General features: G+C 38.0%; 1 protein-coding gene across 2 annotated transcripts in view; it reads left to right on the top strand.

The window, feature by feature from the left end:
• Nucleotides 1-26,086, top strand: part of ELP3 (elongator acetyltransferase complex subunit 3) — a 115,758-nt gene that overhangs the window by 69,229 nt on the left and 20,443 nt on the right. For both annotated transcript variants that reach the window (XM_064272643.1, XM_064272642.1), the window contains 4 exons: nt 5,931-6,021; nt 17,230-17,295; nt 19,297-19,524; nt 20,430-20,511. In XM_064272643.1, coding sequence (XP_064128713.1) covers nt 5,931-6,021; nt 17,230-17,295; nt 19,297-19,524; nt 20,430-20,511 — 467 coding nt within the window. The remainder of the gene's footprint in view (nt 1-5,930; nt 6,022-17,229; nt 17,296-19,296; nt 19,525-20,429; nt 20,512-26,086) is intronic.

The following is a 26,086-nucleotide window of genomic DNA, read 5'->3' as shown; positions in this document are numbered from 1 at the left end:
ATCAACAGGGAACTGTCAGAAATTCAAGCCAGATTTAGAAGAGGACGTGGAACCAGGGATATATATCATATATCATTGCTGATGTCAGATGAATCCTGGCTGAAAGCAGAGAATACTGAAAAGATGTTTACCTGTGTTTTATTGACTATACAAAGACGTTCAACTGGGTAGATCATGACAAATTATGGATAATACTGCAGAGAATGGGAATTCTGGAACACTTAATTGTGCTTTTTATGAGGAATCTGTACATGGATCAAGAGGCAGTCATTCAAACAGAACAAGGGGATACTACATGGTTTAAAGTCAGGAAAGGTGTGCATCAGGGTTGTATCCTTTCACCATACTTGTTCAGTCTGTATGCTGACCAAATAATCTGAGAAACTGGACTGTATGAAGAAGAACAGGTCATCAGGTTTGGAGGAAGACTCATTAACAACCTGCATTATGCAGATGACACAACCTTCCTTGCTGAAAATGAGGAGGACTTGAAGCACTTACTGATGAAGATCAAAGACCACAGCCTTCGGTATGGATTACACCTGAACATAAAACAAAAATCCTCACAACTGGACCAATAAGCAATGTCATGATAAATGGAGAAAAGATTGAAGTTGTCAAGCATTTCATTTTACTTGGATCCACAGTCAACACCCATGGAAACAGCAGTCAAGAAATCAAATGGAGAAAAGATTGAAGTTGTCAAGCGTTTCATTTTACTTGGATCCACAGTCAACACCCATGGAAACAGCAGTCAAGAAATCAAATGGAGAAAAGATTGAAGTTGTCAAGCGTTTCATTTTACTTGGATCCACAGTCAACACCCATGGAAACAGCAGTCAAGAAATCAAAAGACAGATTGCATTGGGCAAATCGGCTGCAAAAGACCTCTTTAAAGTGTTGGAAAGCAAAGATGTCACCTTGAAGACTAAGGTGCACCTGACCCAAGCCATAGTATTTTCAGTCACCTCATATGCATGTGAAAGCTGGACAATGAATAAGGAAGACCAAAGAGGAATTGATGTCTTTGAATTGTGTTGGCAAAGAATATTGAATATACCACAGACTGCCAAAAGAATGAACAAATCTGTGTTGGAAGAAGTACAACCAGAATTCTCCTTACAAGCAAGGATGACTAGACTATGTCTTACATACTTTGGACATGCTATCAGGAGGGATCAGTCCCTGGAGAAGGACATCATGCTTGTAAAGTACAGAGTCATTGAAAAAGAGGAGGAGCCTCAATGAGTTGGATTGACACAGTAGCTGCAACAGTGGGCTGAAGTATAGCAACAATTGTGAGGATGGTGCAGGACCGGGCAGTGTTTCGTTCTGTTGTGCAGAGGGTAGCTCTGAGTTGGAATCGACTCAGCGGCACCTAACAACAACAACAACATAGTGTAGAACAAAGTAGGAGACTTTGTTCTTCTCTCAGCATTGCTTTAGCTATTCAGAGCCTTTTGCCATTCCATATGAAGTTGAGGATTTCTGTAAAGAAGGCTGTTAGAATTTTGATTGGGATTACATTGAATCTATAGATTACTTTGGGTAGTATTGACATCTTAACAGTGTTAAGTCTTCCAATCCATGAACATGGAACATCTTTCCATTTATTTAAGTTTTCTTTAATCTCTTTCATCAGAGATTCTTTATTCTTCTCAGTGTTTTATAGTTTTCATTGTTTAAGTCCTTTACATCCCTGGTTAGATTTATTCCTAGGTATTTTATTCTTTGAGATGCTATTATAAATGGAATTATTTCCCTAATTTCCATTTCAGTTTTCTCATTGTTGTGTAGAAACCCAACTGAGTTTTGTTTGTTGACCTTGTAACCTGCAACTTTGCGAAATTCCTCTATTAGCTCTAGAAGTTTTCTTGTGGACTCTGGGATTTCCTGTATATTGGATCATATCAAATAGAGATAATTTTACTTCTTTACTAATCTGGATACTTTTTATTTCTTGTCTTACTGCTATGGCTAGGACTTCTAATACAATATGAATAGAAGTGGTTAGAGCAGGCACTCTTGTCTTGTTCCCAGTTTCAAGGGGATAACTCTCAGTCTTTCTCCATTAATTATAATGTTGGCATCATATCATATTGAGGAATTCCCCTTCTATTCTAGTCTTCTTAGGGCTTTCATCAAGAAAAGGGTGTTGCATTTTATCAAATGCTTTTTCTGCATCTGTAGAAATGATCGTGTAGTTCTTTTCCTTTGTTCTATTGATTTCTTTTGTAATATTGAACCATCCCTGCATTCCTGAAATAAATGCCACTTGGTTATGATGTATGACTCTAATAATATGCTGTTGGATTCTGTTTGCTAATATTTTGTTGAGGATTTTTGTATCTATATTCATAAGATATATTGGCCAGCAGTTTTCTTTTCTTGTAGTGTCTTTGTCTGGCTTGGGTATCAGAGCTATGTTTGCTTCATAGACTGAATTAGGAAGTATTCTTTATCTTTTGGAAGAGTTTAAACAGTATTTATGTCAATTCTTCTCTAAATGTTTGATAGAATTCCCCAGTGAAGCCATCTGGTCCAGGACTTTTTGTTCTTGTTGGAAGGTTTTTCATCACTGATTTGATCTCTTCGTTTGTTATGCACGTGTATTCTTGAATACTATGAAGGACATGAGAGACAAGAAAAGACTGAGGAATTGTGCCACATGGAAAAAGACCAGTAAGACATGACATATAAAAGAGAGACATTGTTGGAACAGTTGAATAGAGTACATCTGTGCATTGGATGGCAGTGTTGTATTAATGTTGATTTCCTGATTGGGAAGGCTGTGTGATGATCAAGGAAGAAAGTGCCCTTACTTTGAGGCAGTACACACTAAGGGTGTCAAGACTTGAATTTTTCAAGAAAACTACATATGTAGAGAGAGGGAGGGAGAGACACTAACAGCATGCAGAAATGTTTATGCAAATGCGATAAAACATTAACAACCAGGCAGTCTGGGTGAACAGGATTTAGGAGTTCTTTGTACTGTTCTTGCAACTTTTCTTAGGTTTGAAAAGTTTTCAAAACAAAAAATTTTAATTAAAAATGTTTATAAAAGTTTTGGGGAAAATAAAAGACTAGTTAAACAGTTATATCCTGGTTTTAGAAATGCATTCTAACCTCCCTCAGACAGAATCTCTTTTTTTAATAGCTTTATTGAGACATAATTCACATACCATAAAATTTACCCATTTACTGGATTAATGAATTCCATATGTTTAACACTCACCTAAATTTTTCCCTATCAATTTTCAAAGTATGTTGTTTAGAAATTAGAGCAATTTTTTAACCTTGTGTGCTTGTGAAAGAGGGAAAGGAAAAAGTATAGAACAGTGAATATGAATTTGCCAGTTGCCATCAAGTCGATTCCAACTCATAGGGACTCCATCTGTGTCAGAGGAGAACAGGGTTTTCAGTGGCTGATTTTTCAGAAGTAGATCACCAGACCTTTCTTCTGAGGTGGCCCTGGGTGGACATAAACTTCCAAGCCTTCAGTTAGCAGCTGAATGTGTTGACCATTTGCGTTACCCAGGGACTCCAAGTATGAATTAATGATAAGCAAATCAATTTTTTTGTGGGTTGGAAAGTTTAATTCGGATGTAGTGAGGAGACAATAGGATAAGAATAGGGTAAAAGAATGTTGTTCATGAAGATAATTGAGGTAAACTTTCCTGTTGTAACCTTAGGAGAGACCCACTTATTTGTTAGGAGATGGATTCTGCAGCCTCCCTCTGTGCTCTGGGTGGACTTAGTGAGCAAATCTCTTACACAGGGCTGTCCTGAATTACCCCCTTCAATTCCGTTGTGCAAAGGGGACTTTTAAAAGCAATGTTTTCTACCTGTAATAATGAGGTTCAGTACATACTTCTATTTAAGTGTTTGAGATTTTCTGATGTTCGGTGCGTTGGGTACTTATTTTCCCAATGATCAATTCTCTGCATACAGTTTATCCCTCAGCCCACAGACTGCCCTGCCGTTACACCTCTGCTCTCTTCTGTATACACTTCCCATGTCCAGCTATCCATTTTATCCCCCACCTCTTCACTTATCTTCATAGTTTCATTTATACTCCAACCGTACTGCCCACTATACTTCTAGGAGCCCTGCACTTTCCCACTGAATTCCTCTTTCCTTCCCTTCATCACCCACCACCAATTTTGTAACTTACCTCAGTGATACCAGTGCACAACATAATATTTGTCATGTGATGGGTACTCAGTAGTGTTTGCCATTGCTTTTATTAGTTTTATACCGTGTATAACAATGAATATGAAAATTTACATTTTAATCTAAATTGTGACTATGTATACACATAGTTTTGAGTTATTTATAAAGTATTTCAAGGTAAAAAAAAAGGGGCATTTAAGAGACTTTAACTTTGGCATACATAATACCAGAAAACCAAACCAAACCTGTTGCTGCCCAGTTGATTCCGACTCATAACAACCCTATAGGACAGAGAACTACTCCATAGTTTTTAATTTTATAGTCTTTATTCATTTCATTTGTTAGTAACTTTAAAATATATTTGAATTTAAGAAATTATAGTTCCAAAGATAGAAAGTTAATTTTACTAAAAACTGCAAGTAAATCATATATACTAACTCTGAAAAAAAAAAAAACAACTCATTTCAGTTGAGTGAGTTCCGACTCAGCGACCCACTGGGAGCAGCTAGTAGAGTCAAACTGCCTACCTTTTGGTTAGCAGTCAAGCCCTTAACCACTGTGCCACCAGAGCTTTGACACTAACTCTAATTACTCTAAAATAAAGTTTGTTTTTTTAATGTGTCTTGCACTTCAAACTCTGTGGTGTGTCATTGTCTTAAAGAATTTTGGCCTATCTTAAATTGTGTCTTTATGCGAACTCTGTTGACTTTCAGAGCCTAATAGACTTACTGTATAGAGCTTTTAATGCTAATTGATTGAATTTTGAGGAAGAATATCTTATTAGGATCAAATGGATGAATTAGCTAGTCATATTAACATTTGAAGGAATTAGTGAAAAGAGAAGGAAAAAGATGCAAGTTGATTCAGAAGCAAAAACTGGGAAGAAAAGATAATTGGCACATTCTTCAAGTCTTTCTTCTGATAAACCAAATATTAGGCAAAACAAACTGAGGACCTGGCTTTGATCAGAAAGCAGATGTACTATGCATAATCTTGCTTAATTCAGATTTTAAAACAAAATGAAATTGTTTTATTGTTAGATGCTGATTTTTGCCTAGTGTATTGTGTTGGCGCTACTAAAATGGAACCTGCAACTTCAACTTTTGATCAAAGTTTCCTTGATGCCTTGCACTTTATATGCTATACTAATGCCAGGAAATAAATTTTACCTCCTCTTATCCTTAGGCAAGCTGTTGTTCTTCTAATACAGTCTCTTCTAAATTTAGATTATGGGAAAGGGCAATGGGGATTCATTCTTTTAGACCAGTTGCTAGCTAAGCCAAGCTATTGAACTTCCTGGTTACTTGTCACTTGGCAACTGTATGGGGAAGTGTTTAAGTTATAAAACAGCATATTAATAATAATTTTTATTCTCTTTAAACAAATTAAATTTTATAAAAACAATTTTGTTTCCTGTTTTATTGAGTACAAATGCCTCTTTAGCCAAAAATCATCACTAGTGGTTTTTACTGGATTTTTGTTCTGCACTTTGTAATATTATAGTGGTTTTCATCAGGAGTTCCTAACAAAAACCCTTAGAGGTAGAGGAAAATTCTAATTTCATAGATAAGAAAACTAAGTGATTAAAAAAAAAGAAAAACCCTGAGCCTTTCTTCCTGTCCGAAATACTCAGCCTCTGTCTTTCTGGTCAGCTTCACTGTTTTTTTTTTTTTTCCCCTTTTTGTTTTTGTTATTCCTGCCTTGCTGCTACAGAGAATGATTTATATGTTGCAATAGCCGCTGTTTTTCTCCTGCAGAGATATTCCAATGCCCTTAGTCAGCTCAGGAGTAGAGCACGGTAATTTGAGAGAGCTGGCATTTGCAAGAATGAAAGACCTTGGAATACAGGTAAGAGTAAATATGGCTGTTTAAACTTAACTATTCAGATTAAAGTAATCTAAACACAAAAAATTGATGCTGTCATACTTACAAACTAGTCTTACAAGTCAGGTCAGAAAAGTTTTTTTCACATATTTATTTTTTCATATATTTAAAGCATTGAAATTCATGCTAGAGATTGCAGAGGTTGCATCCTACTCATCCTTTATCCCTTTCTGCCTTCTTGTACCAAAAAGGAGTATACATTTGTCAATTTAATGTCTGTTTTTTCTACTTACTCATATTGCCAACTATGTGCTCAACTTCTTTTTTTTAACAATTTTTCTTTTAAAGTATTGTGTGTTCAGTTCTAATTAGCAGTTATACAAGAACTCCAAGACCTGGTTCCTCAAAAGAAGATATGAGAGAGGCAGAGCCAACTTGGCAGTATAGACAGAAGCACCATAATATCCCTCTGCAGCAAAGACATGAAAAACTAAGTAAAACATACAAATGTCAGTCCTAGAACCCTAAACATGTAATGAAGGAATAAAGAACTCAGTCAAGCACCAAATGGAATAAAAAACTGACAGAGAACAGAGAACAAGGAGAGCTGCAGAGTGGAGGTCCCCTGCTGGCTGATGTGGCATGGATTCGTCATCTTAGACTATAGCCACCAAGGAGCACAAACAGGGAGTACAGGAAGGCAACTTCTCAGAGCTCCCAACAGGAGACAGAGCACCCGGTAATAAGGGATACATGCTTTCCCACCTCCCACCCTTTTTCACCATATGAGGCCTCCACGGCTTTCCAAGGGCCCACAGTTGCTCAGCCAGAGAGACACCAGTCCACTGGTGCCCGGATTTGCCATCTTTGACCTCAGCCACCAAAGACCACAGACAGGGAGTACAGAGAGGCAACTTCAGGGAGCTCGCAGCAGGAGACAGAGCACCCAGTAACCAGGATACACACTTTCCCACCCCCAACACTTCTTCCTCTACGTGGCCTCCACCACTTTCTAACGGGCCGTGGTCACTTGGCCGGGGAAACACTAGCTCACTACCGCCGGGTCTGCCGTGCCCCCAAAGACCAGCCCCTTCAGTGTAATTTTTTTGTTTCTTTGGGTTTTTTTGTTGTTGCTTCTGTCTCACTCTCTTCCTTTCCTTTCTCCCGCCCAACTAGCCCCGTGTGGCATCCCCTCTCCTTCTTGACTGCCTGATTTTTTTATTTGTTTTGTTCATTTTTCTTCTTTTTTTCTGTTTCTTCTCGCTCTCCTTTCCTTATTTTACTTTCTCCTGCTCACTCAGCCCTGTGGTATACTGCTTAGCTGAAGATTCATCACGTGCAGGCTTCCCATGGTCTGTACCACTGTCACTGACTGGCTTCCTCACCACCATTTTATTTATTTATTTATTTATTGGTTTTTTTTTGTGTGTGTGTGTCATTGTTGTTGCTTCTCTCTCTCTCTCCCATCCTTCCTTTCCTTTCTCCCACCCACACAGCCCTGTGCACTGCCCCCACTGCTTCTTGCCGGGCCATGTTGTACTGCTCGACTGGAGAGCCTCTGACATACAACCCCCCCAGGTCTGCCAACCCCACAGGTCAGCTGCTTCAGTGCCGTATTTTTTTAATTTTTCTTTCTCTTTCCCCTTTTCCCTTTTCTGTATCCTATCCACCTAGTCCCTGCACGGCCTTTGCCCCTTCCTGTTGGGCTGTGCCATGCCATCCGGCGAGAGAGACATCACCTGGCCGCCACCCCAGTTCCGCCCTGACCCCAACAGCTCCCCCACCACATTTTTTGCTGTTGTTTTTATTTATTTATTTATTTGTTGCTGTTGGTTTCTTCTCTCTCTTACCCCTCTTTCCCTTCTTCCACTCACCTAGCCTCATGTGCTGCCCACACCCCCTGTCGACAGGGTGAACCACATCACTCAGCTAGAGAGCCACCAGCACATGCCCTCACAAGAACTGCCTCATCACCACCTGCCAAATCATACCGTGCCACCATTCTTTTATTTATTTTTCCCTCATTCTTTTTATTTTTTTCTTTTGTTTCTCTCTTTTCTTTCACTCATCTGCTTAGGTCTGCACATCACATCCTCTGCACATCACATAATACCAACATGGTTCCCTATATCCCATGCTACACTGCCCTGTGGCCCCACACTGTCAGCCCCAGTTTGTGCCACAAATTACCAATCCCTGCCCCTCCACCCCTGCAGAACCTGCCCTGCTGTACCATAGCTGAGTGACCTGCCCTACCCACCTGGACAAGGTGGTGAGAAGTATCATGCCTACAGGCAAGCAAGAAACAAAACACACCCAGTCCACCTGCCTAGACATAACCAGATAAAACAAAGCAAGATGAAACAAATGAATCTAATTAATAAACAAGGAAAATAATTCCTGACTGTCCCAAAGACAGCGGACAGTATCAAAACACAAAAAGAACATACAGGGTGGATCCAGTAAGCGATCAGAATAAAACAACAGATGACCCTCTGTTAGAAGAAAAAGCACTGGAACTACCTGATAGGGAAAGAAAAAGCGCTGGAACTACCTGATAGGGAATTCAAAAGTAATATTCAGGATTCACCAACAGAAGAAAGAAAATACAGATAAAAATAAGGGAAAAAAATAGACAAAATCAGGGAAAATACAGACAAGCAATGGAAGAATTCAGGAAAATAATACAACAACAAAATGTCAATAAATAACTAGTAATTATACAAAAACAGCAATTAGAAATTCAAAAGATAAGCAACAAGATTTCAGAAATGGACAGTGTAGTTGAAGGTTTTCAGAGCAAATTTGAAACAGTGGAAGACAGAATCAGCAAAATTGAAGGCAAATCCTTGGATACCACTTTGAGAAAAAATCAGGAAAAAATGAAGAAACCCTGAAAACAATGTGGGATACAATCAAAAGCAAAAATTTGCATGTGATCAGAGTTCCAGAACAGGGGGAGAAAACAGAAAACACAGAGAGGATCATTGAAGATATACTGACAGAAAACTTCCCTGATGTCATAAAAGACTAAAAGCCGACCATCCAAGAAGTTCAATGAACCCCAAATAAGATACACCCCAAAAGAAAATCAAGACACATCATAATCATACTTGCTAAAACCAAGGACAAAGAAAGAGTCCTGAGAGCCATTCAAGAAAAATGAAAAGTCACATACAAAGGGAAAACAATAAGACTAAGCTTTGATTACTTGGCAGAAACCATGCAGGCAAGATGGCAATGGGATGACATATATAAAATCTTGAAAGAAAAAAACTGCCAACCAAGAATAATATATACTGCAAAACTCTTGCTCAAATGTGATGGCAAAATTAGGACATTTCCAGATAAATACAAATTAAGGGAATATGTTAAAAAAAAAAAAAAACAAGAATTATTAAAGGGCATCCTTCGGTTAAAGAACCAACAACATCAGACAACAACCTGAATCTAGGACACAAGACAGCATCAGCCAGATACCAGCCTACGTAATAAACTCTCGAGGATAAAACAAAATTAAAAGATTTACAACAGGAAACCAGAGAGGTCAATGTGTAAATGACAACAAATTCAGAACAATAAAAGAGGGAAAAAACAAAGTATGTCTAGAACTTACAAAGGAGAGGAAGAAAAGGCATTATTAAGTAATAAAAGACTGGTTTAAACTTAGGAAGATAGGGGTAAATTTCAGGGTAACCACAAAGAAAGTTAACAAACCTCATCAAAATAAAGAAGAAAACAAAGTCTCAGTAAACAAAAATCTACAAAAATGAAACAAACAAAAAACCCACAAACAAAAGTAATCCAGGACAGGAGATTAAGAGGAACAAAGAAAATGTCAGCACATAAACAAAAAAAAAGCACTACAAAATGATAGCAATAAACTCACACCTATCAATAATCACACTGAACATAAATGGCTTAAATGTACCCATAAAGAGAGAGTGATGAAATGGATAAAAAACAGACCCATCAATATGCTGTTTGCAGGAGACATCCTTAGAAAGACATAAAGATATTAAAAATCAGAGATGGACAAAATATATCAAGCTAACAGCTACCAAAAAAGAGCAGAAGTGGCAATACTAGTCTCAGATAAAATAGACTTTAAAAAAATATATACCATAAAAGACAAGAAAGGACATTATATAATGATAAAAGGGACAATCTACCATGAGGACATGAGCATAATAAATATCTATGCACCCAGTGACAGGGTTCCAAAATACATCGAGCAAATCTAAAAGCACTGAAGGGAGAAATTGACAGTTCCACAATAATAGTAGGAGACTTCAACACACTGCTGTTGGTAAAGGATAGAACATATAGAAACTCAGCAAAGTTTCAGAAGATCTAAAGGCCACAGTCAACCAACTTGACCTCATAGACTTACATAGAACACTCCACCCAAAAGCAGCAGAGTACTCATTCTTTTCCAACATGTATGAAACATTCTCCAGAATAAACCATATCTTAGGCCACAAAGCAACGCTCAGGGTAATTCCAAAACACTGAGATGATACAAAGCACCTTCTGTGTTCACAACACCAGAAAAGTAGAAATTCATAACTAGAAAAGCAAAGAAAAAAATCAAATACATGGTAACTGAATAACACCTTGCTTAAAAACCACTGGGTAGTAGAAGAGATTTAAAAAGTCCTAGAATCAAATGAGGATAAACACACATCATACCAAAACCTTTTGGACACAGCAAAGGCAACAAATTTGAAAACCAAGAGTAAATGGACAAATTTTTAGAAACACACTACCTACCCAAACTAACACAAATTGAGGTCAAAACTCTGAACAGACCCGTAACAAGAGGAGAGATTGAAAAGGTAATTGGAAAAAAAAAAAAAAGCTCCCATCAAAAAAGAGCCTGGCCCAGATTGCTTCACTGGAGAGTTCTACCAATCATTCAGAGAAGAGCTTTGTCCAGTACCACTCAGATTATTTCAGATCATAGAAAAAGAAGGGATGCTTACGAATTCATTCTATGAAGCCAGCATAACCCTGATACCAAAACCAGGCAAAGACACCACAAAAAAATGAAAATTACAGTCCAATATCTCTCATGAATATAGGTACAAAAATTCTCAACAAAATTCTAGCCAATAGAATTCAGCATCATTTCAAACAAATAATATACCACCACCAACTGGGACTCATACCAGGTATGCAAGGATGGTTCAACATTAGAAAATCAATCAACATAATCCACCACATAAATACAAGAATCACGTGATCATCTCAATCAACGCAGAAAGGCATTTGAAAAAGTCCAATACCCATTCCTAATAAAAACTCTCAATAAAATAGGTATAGAAGGGAAATTGCTGAGCATAATGAAAGTCATCTATACAAAACCAACAGCCAACATCACTCTTAACTGAGAAAGACTGAAAACATTCCCCTGAGAACAGGAACAAGACAAGGATGCCCTTTATCACCACTCCTGTTTAACATTGTGCTGGAAGTCCTAGCTAGAGCAAAAAGGCAAGAAAAGGAAATAAATGGCATCCAAATTGGTAAGGAAGAAATGAAACTGTCCCTATTTATGGATATGATACTATACACAAAGAACCCAAAAGACTCCACAAGAAAACTAGTGGAACTAATAGAAAGATGCAGAGTAGCAGTATACAAGGTAAATATATAAAAATCAGTTGGATTCCTATACACCAGTAAAGAGAACTGTGAAAACGAAATCAGGAAAGCAGTACCATTCTTAACAGCCCCTAAAAAATTTTTTAGGAATAAATCTAACCAGGGAAGTAAAAGACCTATGCAAAGAAAACTACAAAACACTACTGCAAGAAACCAAAAGAGACCTACATAAATGGAGAAACATACCATGCTCCTGGATAGGTAGACTTAACATTGTGAAAATGCCAATTCTACTCAAAGCAATCTATAAATCTATAAATGCAACCCCGATCCAAATACCAACAGCATTCTTTAATGAGATGGAAAAGCTAATCATGAACTTTATATGGAAAGGGAAGAGGCTCTGGATAAGCAAAGCACTTTTCAAGAAGAAGAATAAAGTAGGAAGACTCACACTACCTGACCTCAGAACCTACTGTAGTCAAAACAGCCTGGTACTGGTACAGTGACAGATACATTGACCAATGGAACAGATTCCAGAACTCATATGTAAATCCATCCACCTACGGCCACCTGATCTTCAACAAAGGCCCAAGGTCCATTAAGTGGGGAAAAGACTGTCTTTGATAAATGGTGCTAGCAAAACTGGATGTCCAGCTTTTAAAAAATGAAACAGGACCCATACTTCACACCATATGCAAAAACTAATTCAAAATGGATCAAAGACCTAAATATACAACTAAAAACTATAAAGATCATAGAAGAAAAAATAGGGTCAATGCTAAAACCCACTGCCATGGAGTCGATTCTGACTCATAGCGACCCTATAGGACAGAGTAGAATTGCCCCATAGCGTTTCCAAGGAGCCCCTGGTGGATTTGAACAGCTGACCTTTTTTTTGGTTAGCAGCCATAGCACTTAACCACTACGCCACCAGGATTTCCCTAGGGTCAATGCTAGAGGCCCTAATACACGGCATACACAGGATATAAACCATAACTAACAATACACAAACTCCAGAAGATAAGCTAGATAACTGGGCTCTCCTAGAAATTAAACACCTATACGCATCAAAGGAAACCCTAGTGGCGTAGTGGTTAAGTGCTACTGCTGCTAACCAAATGGTCGGCAGTTCGAATCTGCCAGGTGCTCCTTGGAAACTCTGTGGCGCAGTTCTGCTCTGTCCTATAGGGTCACTATGAGTCGGAATCGATTCGATGGCACTGGGTTTGGTTTTTGATTTTTTGGACTCATCAAAAGGCTTTACCAAAAGAGTAAAAAGAGAACCCACAGACTGGGAAAAAGTTTTTGGCTATGACAAATCTAACAAAGGTCTAATCTCTGAAGTCTATGGGAAAATCCAGCACCTCTGCAACAAAAAGACGAACAATCCAATTAAAAGATGAGTAAAGAAGACATTCAGAGACCAAAGAAGACATTCAAGCGGCTAACAGACTCACTAGGAAATGCCTGAGATCACTAGCCATTAGAGAAATGCAAATCAGAATTACAATGAGATACCATCTCACCCTGATACTCCTGGCACAAATCAAAAAATAGAAAATAACAAATGTTGGAGGGGCTGCAGGAGCTTGGAACTTTTGTGTACTGCTAATGGAAATGTAAAATGGTATAACCATTTTGGAAAATGATATGGTGCTTCCTTAAAAAGCTAGAAATAGAAATACCATACGATCCAGCAGTCCCAAGTATATCCTAGAGAAATAAGAGCCATCACATGAATAGACCTATGTACATCCATGTTCATTGCAGCATTATTCACAATAGCAAAAAGATGGAAACAACTTAAGTGCCCATCAACAGGTGACGAATAAACTATGGTACACACACCCAATGAAATACTACGTAAGTATAAAGAACAATGATGAATCTGCGAAAGACCTCAAAGCATGGATGAATCTGGAGGGTATTATGCTGAGTGAAATAAGTCAATCACAAAAGGACAAATACTGTATGAGACCACTATTTAAAAAACTCATGAAAAGGTTTCCACACAGAAAGAAACAAGTCTTGATGGTTATGAGGGAGGGAAGGGATGGGGAGGGAAAAACACTAACTAGACAATAGGTAAGTGGTAACTCTGGTGAAGGGTAAGACAGTACGCATTACTGGGGAAGACAGCACAGCTTGACCAAGGCAAAGTTATAGAAGCTTCATAGATACATCCAAACTCCCCGAGGGACCAAATTACTGGGTTGAAGGCTGGTGACCATGATCTCGGGAGATGTCTAGTTCAATTGGCATAACATAGTTTATAAAGAAAATGTTTTACATCCTACTTTAGTGATTAGCGGGGTCTTAAAAACTTGCAAGGGGCCATCTAAGATACTCCACTGGCCCCACCCCATCTGGAGCAGGGAAGAATGAGAAAAACCAGACACAAGGGAAAGATCAGTTCAAAGAACTAATGGACCACAGTTACCACAGTCTCCACCAGACTGAGTCCAGCAAAACTAGATGGTGCCTGGCAACCCACCACCCATTGCTTTGACAGGGGTTACAATAGAGGGTCCCCGACAGAGCTGGAGAAAAATGTAGAACAAAATTCTATCTCATAAACAAAGACCAGACTTACTGGTCTAATAGAGACTGGAGAAACCCGGAAAATATAGCCCCTGGACACTCTTTTAACTTAGTACCGAAGTCACTTGGGAGGTTCACCCTTCAACCAAAGATTAGACATGCCCACAAAGCAAATCGAGACTTAATGGGCACACCAGCCCAGGGGCAAGGACTAGAAGGCAGGAGGGGACAGGAAAGCTAGTAATGGGGAACCCAAGGTTGAGAAGGGGAGAGTGTTGATATGTTGCGGGGTTGGCTACCAGTGTCACAAAACAACATGTGTATTAATTGTTTAATCAGAAACTAATTTGCTCTGTAAACCTTCATCTAAAGTACAATAAAAAAAATATTAAAAATGAAGATATGATCATTTGAAGAGACAAGAATTATATGTGTGAAATAATCACCAAAGAGTGTTACTGCCCTATGTATACCAGTCTCTCTCACCCTAACCCCATGTCTATGCAGTCACTTATTTATTTAAGCACTTCTTCTCTGCTTGCTCTGGAAATAGAAAGAACCCAGGAATCTGCACTTTAACAATCTCTGTAAATTGTTCTTATACACAGTAAGGTTTGAAATTCAGTGCCCTAGAAACTACTTTGTGTAGATGCTCAAAAGATAAGCCATGAATAATCTGTAGGCCAGAGCACTGATTTCTGGGCTTTGTCTGCTGAGATTCTGATTTAGTAGGTCTGGGATGGGCCGTGGAATCTTTTTTAATCCAATACCAATAGGTAGTTCTTATGCACAGTAAAAACATGGACCACACTTTGAAAGATGTTGTTTTAAGAAATATATACCGTGTTTTTGGACTTAACCAAGGCATTTTATTTTCTCAGTCACGTTATTATGGAGGAAATTTTTCAGAAATTGTCCAAAGAAGAGTTTATGGTCTTTATTGGCTAATCTACCAAAAACAACATTTCAATGAACAGTTTAGTTCTAGGTAAACAGCAAATGCATTTCTAGTAATTTGTGGCACCAAACAAGATTGTGTGCCTGCTCTGCTCCTCAGTCTCCAGCTGTCTTTGTTCTTCAATTCCCCTCTCCTCTGAAAATACCATTGCTGAAATGACTGACCTAGCCTGGTTATCCTGATCATCTCATTATCCACCCATCTTCTTTAACTGTGAACCTCTCATAAGCATTAATTACCTCTCTTAAAATAAATTGGAATTCAGTCGTGACCAGAAGACATCCTGTCTCCACTGGCAACATCTTTTCCTGAAAATAAGCGTACACCAATCTGTGACTTTAAACGAACATGCAAAAAAAAAAAAAACCAAACAAATACCGGTGTTCATTAAGAACTTTTAACTATAGAACATTCACACGCAAGCTACTATATAGAACAACTGTAAGTAAAAGACAACATCTAAATTTAATGGATTAATAATTACAGAGATTTATGATTCTTGTTTACTGTATCATTTTTGTTTACTGGACCTAACAGAATCCTCATCAGCAAAGCATTATTATCTTGGGCTGGTTTGTGGGATGTGGAGATAGCTTTGTTTTTATGTGACTAAATAACAAACTTGTTTTTCTCATGGAATTCTATGCATATATAGCAGTCCTCCATCAGTATGCTGTTGGTAGGATGGTTCAGATTTCCTGGGGTGATCTTTTACCACTGGTGGAAAACGTTAGAATCCTGAAAATAATTTTTATGGTTTGTTCTATAGGAAAAAAAAAAAATAGGACATATCATCAAATAATGTAAAGATTTTCTGATTATAAATGTAAGGCTTTGTAGTATACATGCTGGGTTGTGGAATAAAAATGACAGTTGCATCACATTTGCTTGGTCAGGTAGACCAGGCATTGTTGCGTTGACATCATCTATAGGAACTTCATGCCTCCCAGTGATACTCAAAGAACCGTTCGTGATTTTGGTTTAGATTGTATAATAAATGGCTCTAGGATCCTTCTTTATTTCCTTCCTTCCTTCGACAGTGCCTTTCCTACCAAAAATAGCAATCTTTAAAACATCTTTTTGACATTGCTAAATTGATACAATTATGGTGATCCTAAAATATTAACTGTCATAAAATGATAGAAGGTTTTTAAAAATTAGGAATTTACATTTTTTTAAATTGCGCTTTAAGTCAAAGTTTACAATTCAAGTCAGTTTCTCATACAAAAACTTATGCACACATTGTTATGTGACCCTAGTTGCCCTCCCTACGGTGTGACAGCATGCTCCTTCTCTCCATCCTGTATTTCCCGTGTTCATTCAGCCAGCTCCTGTCGTCCTCTGCCTTCTCATCTCGCCTCCAGACAGGAGCTGCCCACGTAGTCTCATGTGACTACTTGAGCTAAGAAGCACACTCCTCACAAGTATCATTTTGTGTCTTCCAGTCCAGTCTAATCTTTGTCTGAAGAGTTGGCTTCGGAAATGGTTTTAGTTTTGGGCTAACAGAGTCTGGGGGCCATGACCTCTGGGGTCCCTCTAGTCTCAGTCAGACCATTAAGTCTGGTCTTTTTACTAGAATTTGAGGTCTGCATCCCACTTTTCTGCTGCTCCATCAGGCGTTCTCTGCTGTGTTCCCTGTCAGGGCAGTCATTGGTGGTAGCCGGGCACCATCTACTTCTTCCAGTCTCATGCTGATGGAGTCTCTGGCTTATGTGGCCCTATCTGTCTCTTGGGCTCATATTTTCCTTGTGTTGTTTTTTACCGTTCTATGTACAGGATTTTGAGTTTTACTTTCAGATACAGTTATATCCTCTGAGTAAACTATTTTCTTATTTTATGACTTATGTTCTTTACCTCCATGATTATATTATATATTGGTCTCTTTTGAATCCTAAATTTATTTCAAAAGTAGAACATTATACTGCTTCAGACATTTTCGTTCTAATTTCCCCATCCTCAAATTTATTAAGAATGTCTTCATTTTGAAATTCAGTTCCTTCATCTCAATGTAAATTATGTCCAAACTTAATTTTGAGCTCCAGGTTTGGTAGAGAAGCTTAAATAAAAAATGAATTAGTTACCAGTTTTATATTTTCCCCTCTCGCCCCCTTTTCTTTTGGCAGTGTCGAGATGTGAGAACCAGAGAGGTTGGAATCCAAGAAATTCATCACAAAGTAAGACCCTATCAGGTTAGTTTCTCTATTTTATACAAAATTGGGTCCTGTTCTTACGTCTTTGCCAGTAGACCCACATCTTACCAAGAGGATGGAGCCCTAAGGTTGATGAGTAAACTGAGAGCAAAGAGTAATTGTGAATCAGATACTGAAGTCAAGGCAGGAAAGACAAGTATGAGGATGACTGAATTCTAGGAGAACCAGGTTAGGAAAACTGCATCTGAACCTCATTCTAGACCAGCACTGTCCAATAAAACTTTCTGCCATTTTAGAAATATGCACTTGCCACATGTGGCTATTGAGCGCTTAAAATGTGACTAGTACACTGAGGGACTGAATTTTTTATTTTATTTCATTTTAATTCAAATGTAAATAGCTGTATGTGGCTAGTATTAAACAGCAAAGTCTAGGCCTTTGAGTAGAACAGGATATGATCTGCGCATTGATGGTAATCAGATGAATAATTCAGCCCACATCAACAAGGGTTCCACAAAAATTAAGCCTAATGTCCTAAGGCATTCATTGTGTGTAATGAATTAACTTCTCTCATATACATCTATTATGTCAATGTGCCAAAATTTTTGTGGGTTTTAATTTTCTTGTGGAACCTTGATTGAGAAAAGCTAGGAGAGATGATGTCAATATTGATAATTTCTGTTCAAAACATAAATTGTTTATTTGACATTTTTCTTACTTGGGATGGTTTTGGGGAAAAAGCAGACCCAAGTACGGTTAATCATTTTACCAAATTCTTGTGTAGTCCAGTTATTTAGCAGACGTTAATTTAAGAAAGAATATAAGGGTTGATCTGAATTGTTCACTCACTATGGATATAATCTGTTCGTTTACTGAGTATATCTGGAGTACTCATGTATACCAGAAAAAAAAACAAACAAACCCAGTGCTGTCAAGTCGATTCCAACTATAGTGACCCTATATAGGACAGAGTAGAACTGCCCATAGAGTTTCCAAGGAGCACCTGGCAGATTTGAACTGCCGACCATTTGATTAGCAGCCGTAGCACTTAACCACTATGCCACTAGGGTTTCCCCCATGTATACATATATAGGTTTATCTATGTATGCATGTATGCATATTCTTATCTATTGCATACATTTGTGGAGAGTACAAGAGCTGCCTGTACAATGAGTTACAGTCAAAAGCCTATGTAGATTGCTACCATGAAAGCTTCTCCCTAAAAGCTACTCTCCAGTAACTGAATTTTCTTTAATGTTTTCATCCTCTAGCTAGGTATGATATTTTAAATGACCTGTGGGTTACCATAAAAAAAAAAAAAATGCCTTTGAGTCAATACTGACTCATAGCAACCCTACAGAATAGAACTGCCCCATAGGGTTTCTAAGGCTGTCATCTTTATGGGAGCAGACTGCCACATCTTCCTTCTTCAGAGCAGCTGGTGAATTTGAACCGTCAGCCTTTCAGTTAGCAGTCAAGTGCTTAACCACTGCACCACCAGGGCTCACTTTCTTAAAATCCTATCAAGGAATAAGTGACCAATATTACATTATTTTTTTTATCCTGACAGCAGGTTTTAGCAGAGGAATTAAGGACTAGAAAATGAAATCACTGAGCGCCTGAGAGTTTTGGGGCAAGAGGGTGCTCCCAAGGGCTATACATGTGACATACTTTATAATTTTACCTTAGAGATTGTTCGTAATGGATCAAAAATTTAAGAACATGGAAGCAGTTACTGAGCTGGGTCTCTGTGAGAATATAAAGGTTAATGAAGTTCACGTATTTGTGAATTGTAAAATTGTTTTCACGATAGTCCTTGAACAAGGCATGAACCCTTATTTAATCCGTGATATTTGGCAAAAAAAAAAAAATTTTTTTTTTTTTATTTGGCAGTAGACAAGTAAAAAGAAGCATAATTCATGATTATTCATTCTTTATCCCTAACTGTGGGTATTAGCCTAAATAAATATATATAATTATAAAAATGAACTTTGTTCTCTAATTTTCGAAAAACCTTTGTTGTGGCATTTTATTAAACAGGTTGAATTAGTAAGGAGAGATTATGTTGCAAATGGTGGCTGGGAAACATTCTTGTCATATGAAGACCCTGATCAAGACATCTTGATTGGCCTCCTGCGATTGCGAAAGTGTTCAGAGGAAACCTTCCGTTTTGAATTGGGTGGAGGTGTTTCCATAGTCCGAGAACTTCATGTATATGGAAGTGTAGTTCCAGTGAACAGTCGAGATCCTACTAAATTTCAGCATCAGGTATCCTGTGTTCCATTTCTGTTTAACTTATAATTAAGAAATTGTTCAAAGTAGGAAAAGAGAAAAGGAATGAGGAAGAAAAGGGAAGAGACAGAGGAGGAGGGAAGGACATATACAAACAGTGGAACCAATATTTAGTTGTTCAGAGATGCCAAATTGTACCCTTTTGGGTGTGTGAGGGGAAGAGTGAAGGACAAATTGAAACTCTGTCAAGTGGAACATCATAGTAGGTTGAACCATATGAAATTGCCATTTTTGAGAGTCAGGAATGTTCTAATATTGGTATTTCATATGGTTCAACCTATTATGGGATCAAATGAGGTGGTGATGTGAAAGCACTTACAAAGTATTAAAGCTCCCTTACATATGTAAGCTATATTGTGTATAGTGGAACCATACTCCATCCCCAAGAAACCAAAATAAATAAATAAATACTTATATTTTTCAGGAATTTCAGGAATAGGTTAAAACCAACTAATGATGGATATAGGGTAAGCCCCCAAAATGATGGTTTAAGAATCTTGCCTGGTTTCAAAAGCTTATTAGAAATTAGAAGGGTGACTGTAATAAATAAAAATTCAGATGCCCCAGGTTTCTGTCACCTGGAGATTGCCTAGAGATTCTAAAAAGAGATAGAAGTTGAGAGGAAATAATCCCTTTATGAGTAGATTACGTTATCTACTAAGAACCTTTTGGTGGCTTTCTTGCAAAGTTACATCTTTTTTACTAGTCTGTTTTTGCTATAAGAGAATGGTTTTTCTTTCCTTCTTCCTAGATTAACAGATTTTAGCAACCACTAAATTATAGCTGCCTTCTTGTTTTATAAAAAAAAAACTAGTTTTATGGTCCCCTCTTAATAGGCTTCTTTTCCTTCCTATTTCCCCCACCCCCATTGTTCCTTATAGGGATTTGGCATGCTGCTGATGGAGGAAGCAGAAAGAATAGCTAGAGAAGAGCATGGATCTGGGAAAATAGCTGTGATTTCAGGTAATTGGGGGAGGGGGAAGTTCATGATTCATTCACGTTTTTAAGTTGGTACCACAATTGAAACTACCTTGGTCTTCTCTTGCCTGTATTTATGACTGTTGCCTTCAGAATTGGGCAGAACTGAATAGCGAAGAGCTTGTGCTTAAACACAACAAAAATGTGTGCAACCAGTTTGGAATAGAACTTACAGAAGCACTCGATCTCTGAGAGTAGCAGGATAGCTTATCTTCAGACATAAGCTCTGTCCTGTCTCCCTCGCTGTCTGTCATACTAGTCATCACAGTCAACTCATCCCTTTGGGTTTGTGCCTAGTTACTGGGTCTGGGAAAATGGGATTTACTAGTGTGGATCAAAGAAAAATGTATGCCAATGTGGAGATTATCAGTATTGTTCAGAAAAGTAAAATAGCACCTCAGTTGCAAGCACGAGATATTTAAAAACAGGATTTTTTTGCTCAAATGTTGTTCTCAATGACTTTGCTCCTAGGCAGCAGCTTTCCCCTGTGTGGAACCTACCCCATTCCTTATCTAGGACATCAGATAATTGAGGAAATATTCATGAAAAGGAAATTCTGGTACAAGTGGTGCAAGAAATAATGTATACAGCCTTTCATTCCTACTCTTTAGTATTATATCCTTATAAGAATTGCTTTTCCCAGTAGGAAGCTAACATGGTGAAAGTCATGATCAAAATTTAGGTTATTTTTCCTTCAGTGTTAATTTATTTTCTTCCAGTTTACTTGTTAACCCATTGGACTATACTGCACTCCTAAAGGCCAAACTATACCGTGTAAGAAAATCTTTTCTGAAAATGAAAGTTGAAATGAGATTTTTTTTTTTTAAATCAATAAGTTGTTGCAGACTAATAAATCATTGCTCATACCTGGGTTTTAATGATTACGATTATGAAAATGTAATGATCCAGGCTCAGTTAATCATTTAGTCTGATTATGTTTTTTGGCATTATTCAGGCAGATTAATAAAGCATTTCATAACATGGCTAGCTTTATATATATATCTTTCTCTGTTATCTTTAACCTCACTAAAGAAGAGGTAACTAAATGAGGCTCACTTGATTGGTACTCATGTATGTTTAAAAAAAAAAAAAAAGTTTGCCTCTTACCTGTTTTAACTGTGGTTGACCAGAAGTACCAGGAAATGAGCCAGAACTGATTTAGAATTTATTCTGTTCATGTATCTATATGGGGTTCGTAGCACCTGGCATTTCAATGGGCCCTTTTTGCCAGACCACTGTCAGTGTTTTCAGTATACCAGAACCATTTGCCATCGACTCTATTTCCACTCACAGTAACCCCATGTGTTTCAGAGTAGAACTGCGAATAGGGTTTTCAATGATTGTGACCTTTAGGGAGTAAATTGCCAGGCCTTTCTTTCAAGGTGCCTCTGGGTAGATTCAAACCACCAACCTTTTGGTTGGCAGCCAAGCATTTAAATGTTTGCATCACCCAGGGACTCCATTTCCAGTATAATGATTCTCAAATGTGCCTAAAAATCACCTAGAGATCTTGTTAAAATGAAAATTCTGATTCATTAAGTCTGGGATGAAGCCCGAAATCCTGCATTTCTAACTAGCTCCCAGATGATATCTGATGCTGCTTGTCTTCATACCACACAGTAAATATCAACTTATGGAAAATGGTTTTGTTTGATTTTTTTTCAAAAACCAATTAAAAGGAAAGCATACATCATTGTATTGCATATAAGGTTTTCATATTCTCTTCCAAACTGTTAAGGTAATGATACCTCTCTGTGATTCTGGCAGTGCCCTCGCTGCCAATGTCTTATATGCAGTCAAGTGATTATCTGATGACTATGGCAACCTAATCAATTTTAAAGCTGATGAGCATCAGTATTTTATCAGAGCTCTATACATTATTTCATCTGCCCTGATGTCATCTATCTCTCTTTAGAAATGTTGCATGCAGAGAGGGCCTCTGACTTGCCAGAGGTCATACTCAGTGGCTCATAAGAGCTTCAATTTTTGCTTTTTATGAGCAGGGTGCTTTCTAAGTGGAAATCAGCATGTCCTCTTTCTCACTTTTTATCATAATCTAAATAATAGCCCAATTTCAGATCATCTGCTTGTAGAATTACTTTTTAAAATAACAAGCAAGAGGCTTGCTCAGAGCAACAAGGAAGAACCCTCTTCCTATCAGCCAGTATAATACATGTACTAGATTTTTATAAAGGGGGTTTCTTTTGACCAGGAGGTTTCCATAGCATGAACCCTGGAATGCTTTCTTGACTAAAATGAGTTCTGAGGCAGGGAGGAAGTGTTACTTCCTGTCATTCTTACTTATAAGCCCCACCATTGCTTTCTACAGGGGAAACCACCTAGGTCCTTGATGTTCTGTTTTACTCAACCTCTGGTCACCCTTCAAATCAAAAAACCAAGAACAAATGAACTTGCCAATAGAACATTTGCTCTATGGATTATTTGTCTAGTAATATATTACTGTTCTATTTACATTTCTCAATCAGACACCTATGGTGTCCATTATTCAGAACTTTCAGGGAGAACAGATTTAAAGTGTTTATTATTATAACATACTTTTTACAGATTTTTTCCCTCCCATTTATTCATTTTGACTTTGGTCTTTCTGATTTGAAAACAGTGATGAGGGTTTTTGTGAAAGAAATTAAAACCAAAACTATTTTCCATAAGTTGATCTTCAGAATAGAAATCTCTTTATTGTACTGGTATTTGTGTGCTGCATTTCATTTACTTCATTGGATGTGGTGTATAAGAAAGAACATTGACTGGGCGTCAGTTGGCCAGGATTCCATTCCTCCTTTGCCAGCAGCTGTCTTTGTGATCTTGTATAATTTGTGTGTGTGTGTGTGTGTGTGTGTGTGATATTTATGTGAAAGTTTACAGAGCAAATCAGTTTTTCATCAGTTAACACACAAATTGTTTTGTGACACTGACTGCCAACCCCACAACGCATCAACACTATCCCGTTCTCCACTCCAGCTTCCCTGCCTCCATTCATCCAGCCTTCCTGTCCCTTCCTGTCCCCTCATCTCTGCCCTTGGGCTAGAGTGCCCATTAGTCTCCTATATATAATTGAACTATGAAGCATGACCCTCACCTGTGTTATCGCTGGCCCTATAGACTCGTCTAATCTTTGGCCAAAGGGTGAACCTTAGGAGTGATTCCATTACTGAGTTAAAAGGGTATCCGGGGGGCCATACTCTCAGGTTTCTCCAGTCTCTGTCAGGCCAGTAAGTCTGATCTTTTTTTGTGAGTTAGAATATCGTTTTACATTTTTCTCCAGCTCTGTCCAGAACCTCGTGTTGTGATCCTGGTGGGGCAGTCAGTGGCAGTAACTGGGTATCATCCAGTTGTTCTGGGCTCAGTCTGGTGAAGGCTGTGGTAGTGGTGGTCTGTTAGTCCTTTGGACTCATCTTTCCCTTATGTTTTGGTTTTCTTCATTCTCCTTGGCTGCATTTGGGATGGGACCACTAGATATATCTTAGATGGCCGCTTGCAGGTTTTTAAGACCCCAGTCACTGCTCACCATAATGGGATGTAGAACTTTTCTTTATAGACTCTGTTATGCCAATTGACCTAGATGTCCCCTGAGGCCATGGTCCCCAGGCCTCAGCCCAGTAGCTTGGTCTCTCAGGGTACTTGGATGTGTTTGTGAAGCTTCTGTGACTTTGCCCTGGTCAGGTTGTGGTGACTTCCCCAGTGTTGTGTACTGTCTTACCCTTCACCAAAGTTACCCCTTATTTATTGTCTAGTTAGTGTTTTTCCCTCCCGACCCTCATAACCATTAAAGATTGTTTCTTTCTATGTGGAAAGAGTTTCATGTGTTTTTATAATAGTGGTCTAATACAGTATTTGTCCTTTTGTGATTGACTTCACTCTACATAATGCCCACTAGATTCATCCATGTTGTGAGATATTTCACAGATTCATCATTGTTCTTTATAGTTGCATAGTATTCCATTGTATATATGTGCCATAGTTTATCCATTCATCTGATGATGAGCACTTAGGTTGTTTCCATCTTTTTGGTATTGTGAATAATGCTGCATTGAGCATGGGTGTGCATATGTCTACTTATATGATAGCTCTTATCTCTAGGATATATTCCTAGGAGTGGGATTGCTGGATTGTATGGTATTTCTATTTTTAGCTTTTTAAGGAAGCATCGTATCATTTTCCAAAATGGTTGTACCATTTTGGATTCCCACCAGCAGTGCATAAAAGTTCCAATCTCCCTGCAACCTCCCCAACATTTGTTATTTTCTTTTCTTTTTTTAATTTGTGCCAGTGATGTTGGGGTAGGATGGTATCTCATTGTAGTTTTGATCTGTGTTTTTCTGATGGATAGTGATCACGAGCATATCCTCATGTACCTGTTAAAGAAGAACCAGTGCTGTCAAGTCGATTCCGACTCATAGCGACCCTATAGGACAGAGTAGAACTGCCCCGTAGGGTTTCCAAGGAGCGCCTGGAGGATTTGAACTGCCAGCCCTTTGGTTAGCAACTGTAGCACTTAACCACTATCTACCTGTTAGCCTCCTGAATGTCTTCCTTGATGAAGTGTCTGTTCATATCCTTTGCCCATTTTTTAATTGGGTTATTTGTCTTTTTATTGTAGAGGTTTTGGATTTACCTATAGATTTTAGAGATTAGACCATTGTCGGGTATGTCATAGCCAAAATTTTTTTCACAGTCTGTAGGTTCTCTTTTCACTCTTGGTGAAGTCTTTTGATGAGCATAAGTGTTTAATTTTTAGAAGATCCCATTTATCTAGCTTATCTTCTGGTGTTTGTGTATTGTTCATTATGATTTGTATGCTGTGTATGCCATATATTAGAGCCACTGGTGTTGACCCTATTTTTTCTCCCATGATTTTTATAGTTTTTGGTTTTTTATTTAGGCCTTTGATCCATTTTGAATTAGTTTTTGTGTATGGTGTAAGGTATGGGTCCTGTTTCATTTTTTTACAGCTTGATCAACATCAGAGTCAGAAACCCTTTGATTGTCCACAACTAGAAAGGAAGCTAAGTTTTTTCCCCCATTTAGATTATTTCTCACCTCAGGATTAATTGCATCAGAGTAAGAAAATACTCTTTCTACGTATAAAAATGGATAAATTGCATAGTGATGTAAGACTAAGCAGTTTTAAAAATAACTTTAGGCAGGAAATAACAGTTAATTGCTTCTAAATATTTAAGTGATTAGTTAGTCCTCATTAAGTCCAAGTGCTGTAGTATCTTTCACTAATTTACCCATGTCTCTTCTGTCAACACACATCCATTTAAGATTAACCGATCTTTTTTACTTCAAAGTCATGATTTTTATCTAGTCAGATAATCAATGTGCTTTCTTTTTAAAATGAAGCAGTTTTTCTCTTCCCTCTCTTAATGGTGTAAAGTGCAAGGGATTATGGTTTAAACCTAACCACAACATTTGAAATGCCATCACTAATAATCACCATGGAAACTAGAGACCTCTGATGTCACAACTGCCCATATTGTTTCCAAAAGGGCAAATAACTATTGATATCCACTATTTTAAAAGTCATTTAATGACCCCA

The sequence above is a fragment of the Loxodonta africana genome, chromosome 19, assembly GCF_030014295.1.
Source record: "Loxodonta africana isolate mLoxAfr1 chromosome 19, mLoxAfr1.hap2, whole genome shotgun sequence".
Taxonomy (NCBI): domain Eukaryota; kingdom Metazoa; phylum Chordata; class Mammalia; order Proboscidea; family Elephantidae; genus Loxodonta; species Loxodonta africana.
Note: the sequence above shows the minus strand (reverse complement) of the source record. Positions and strands in the feature narration are given on the sequence as shown.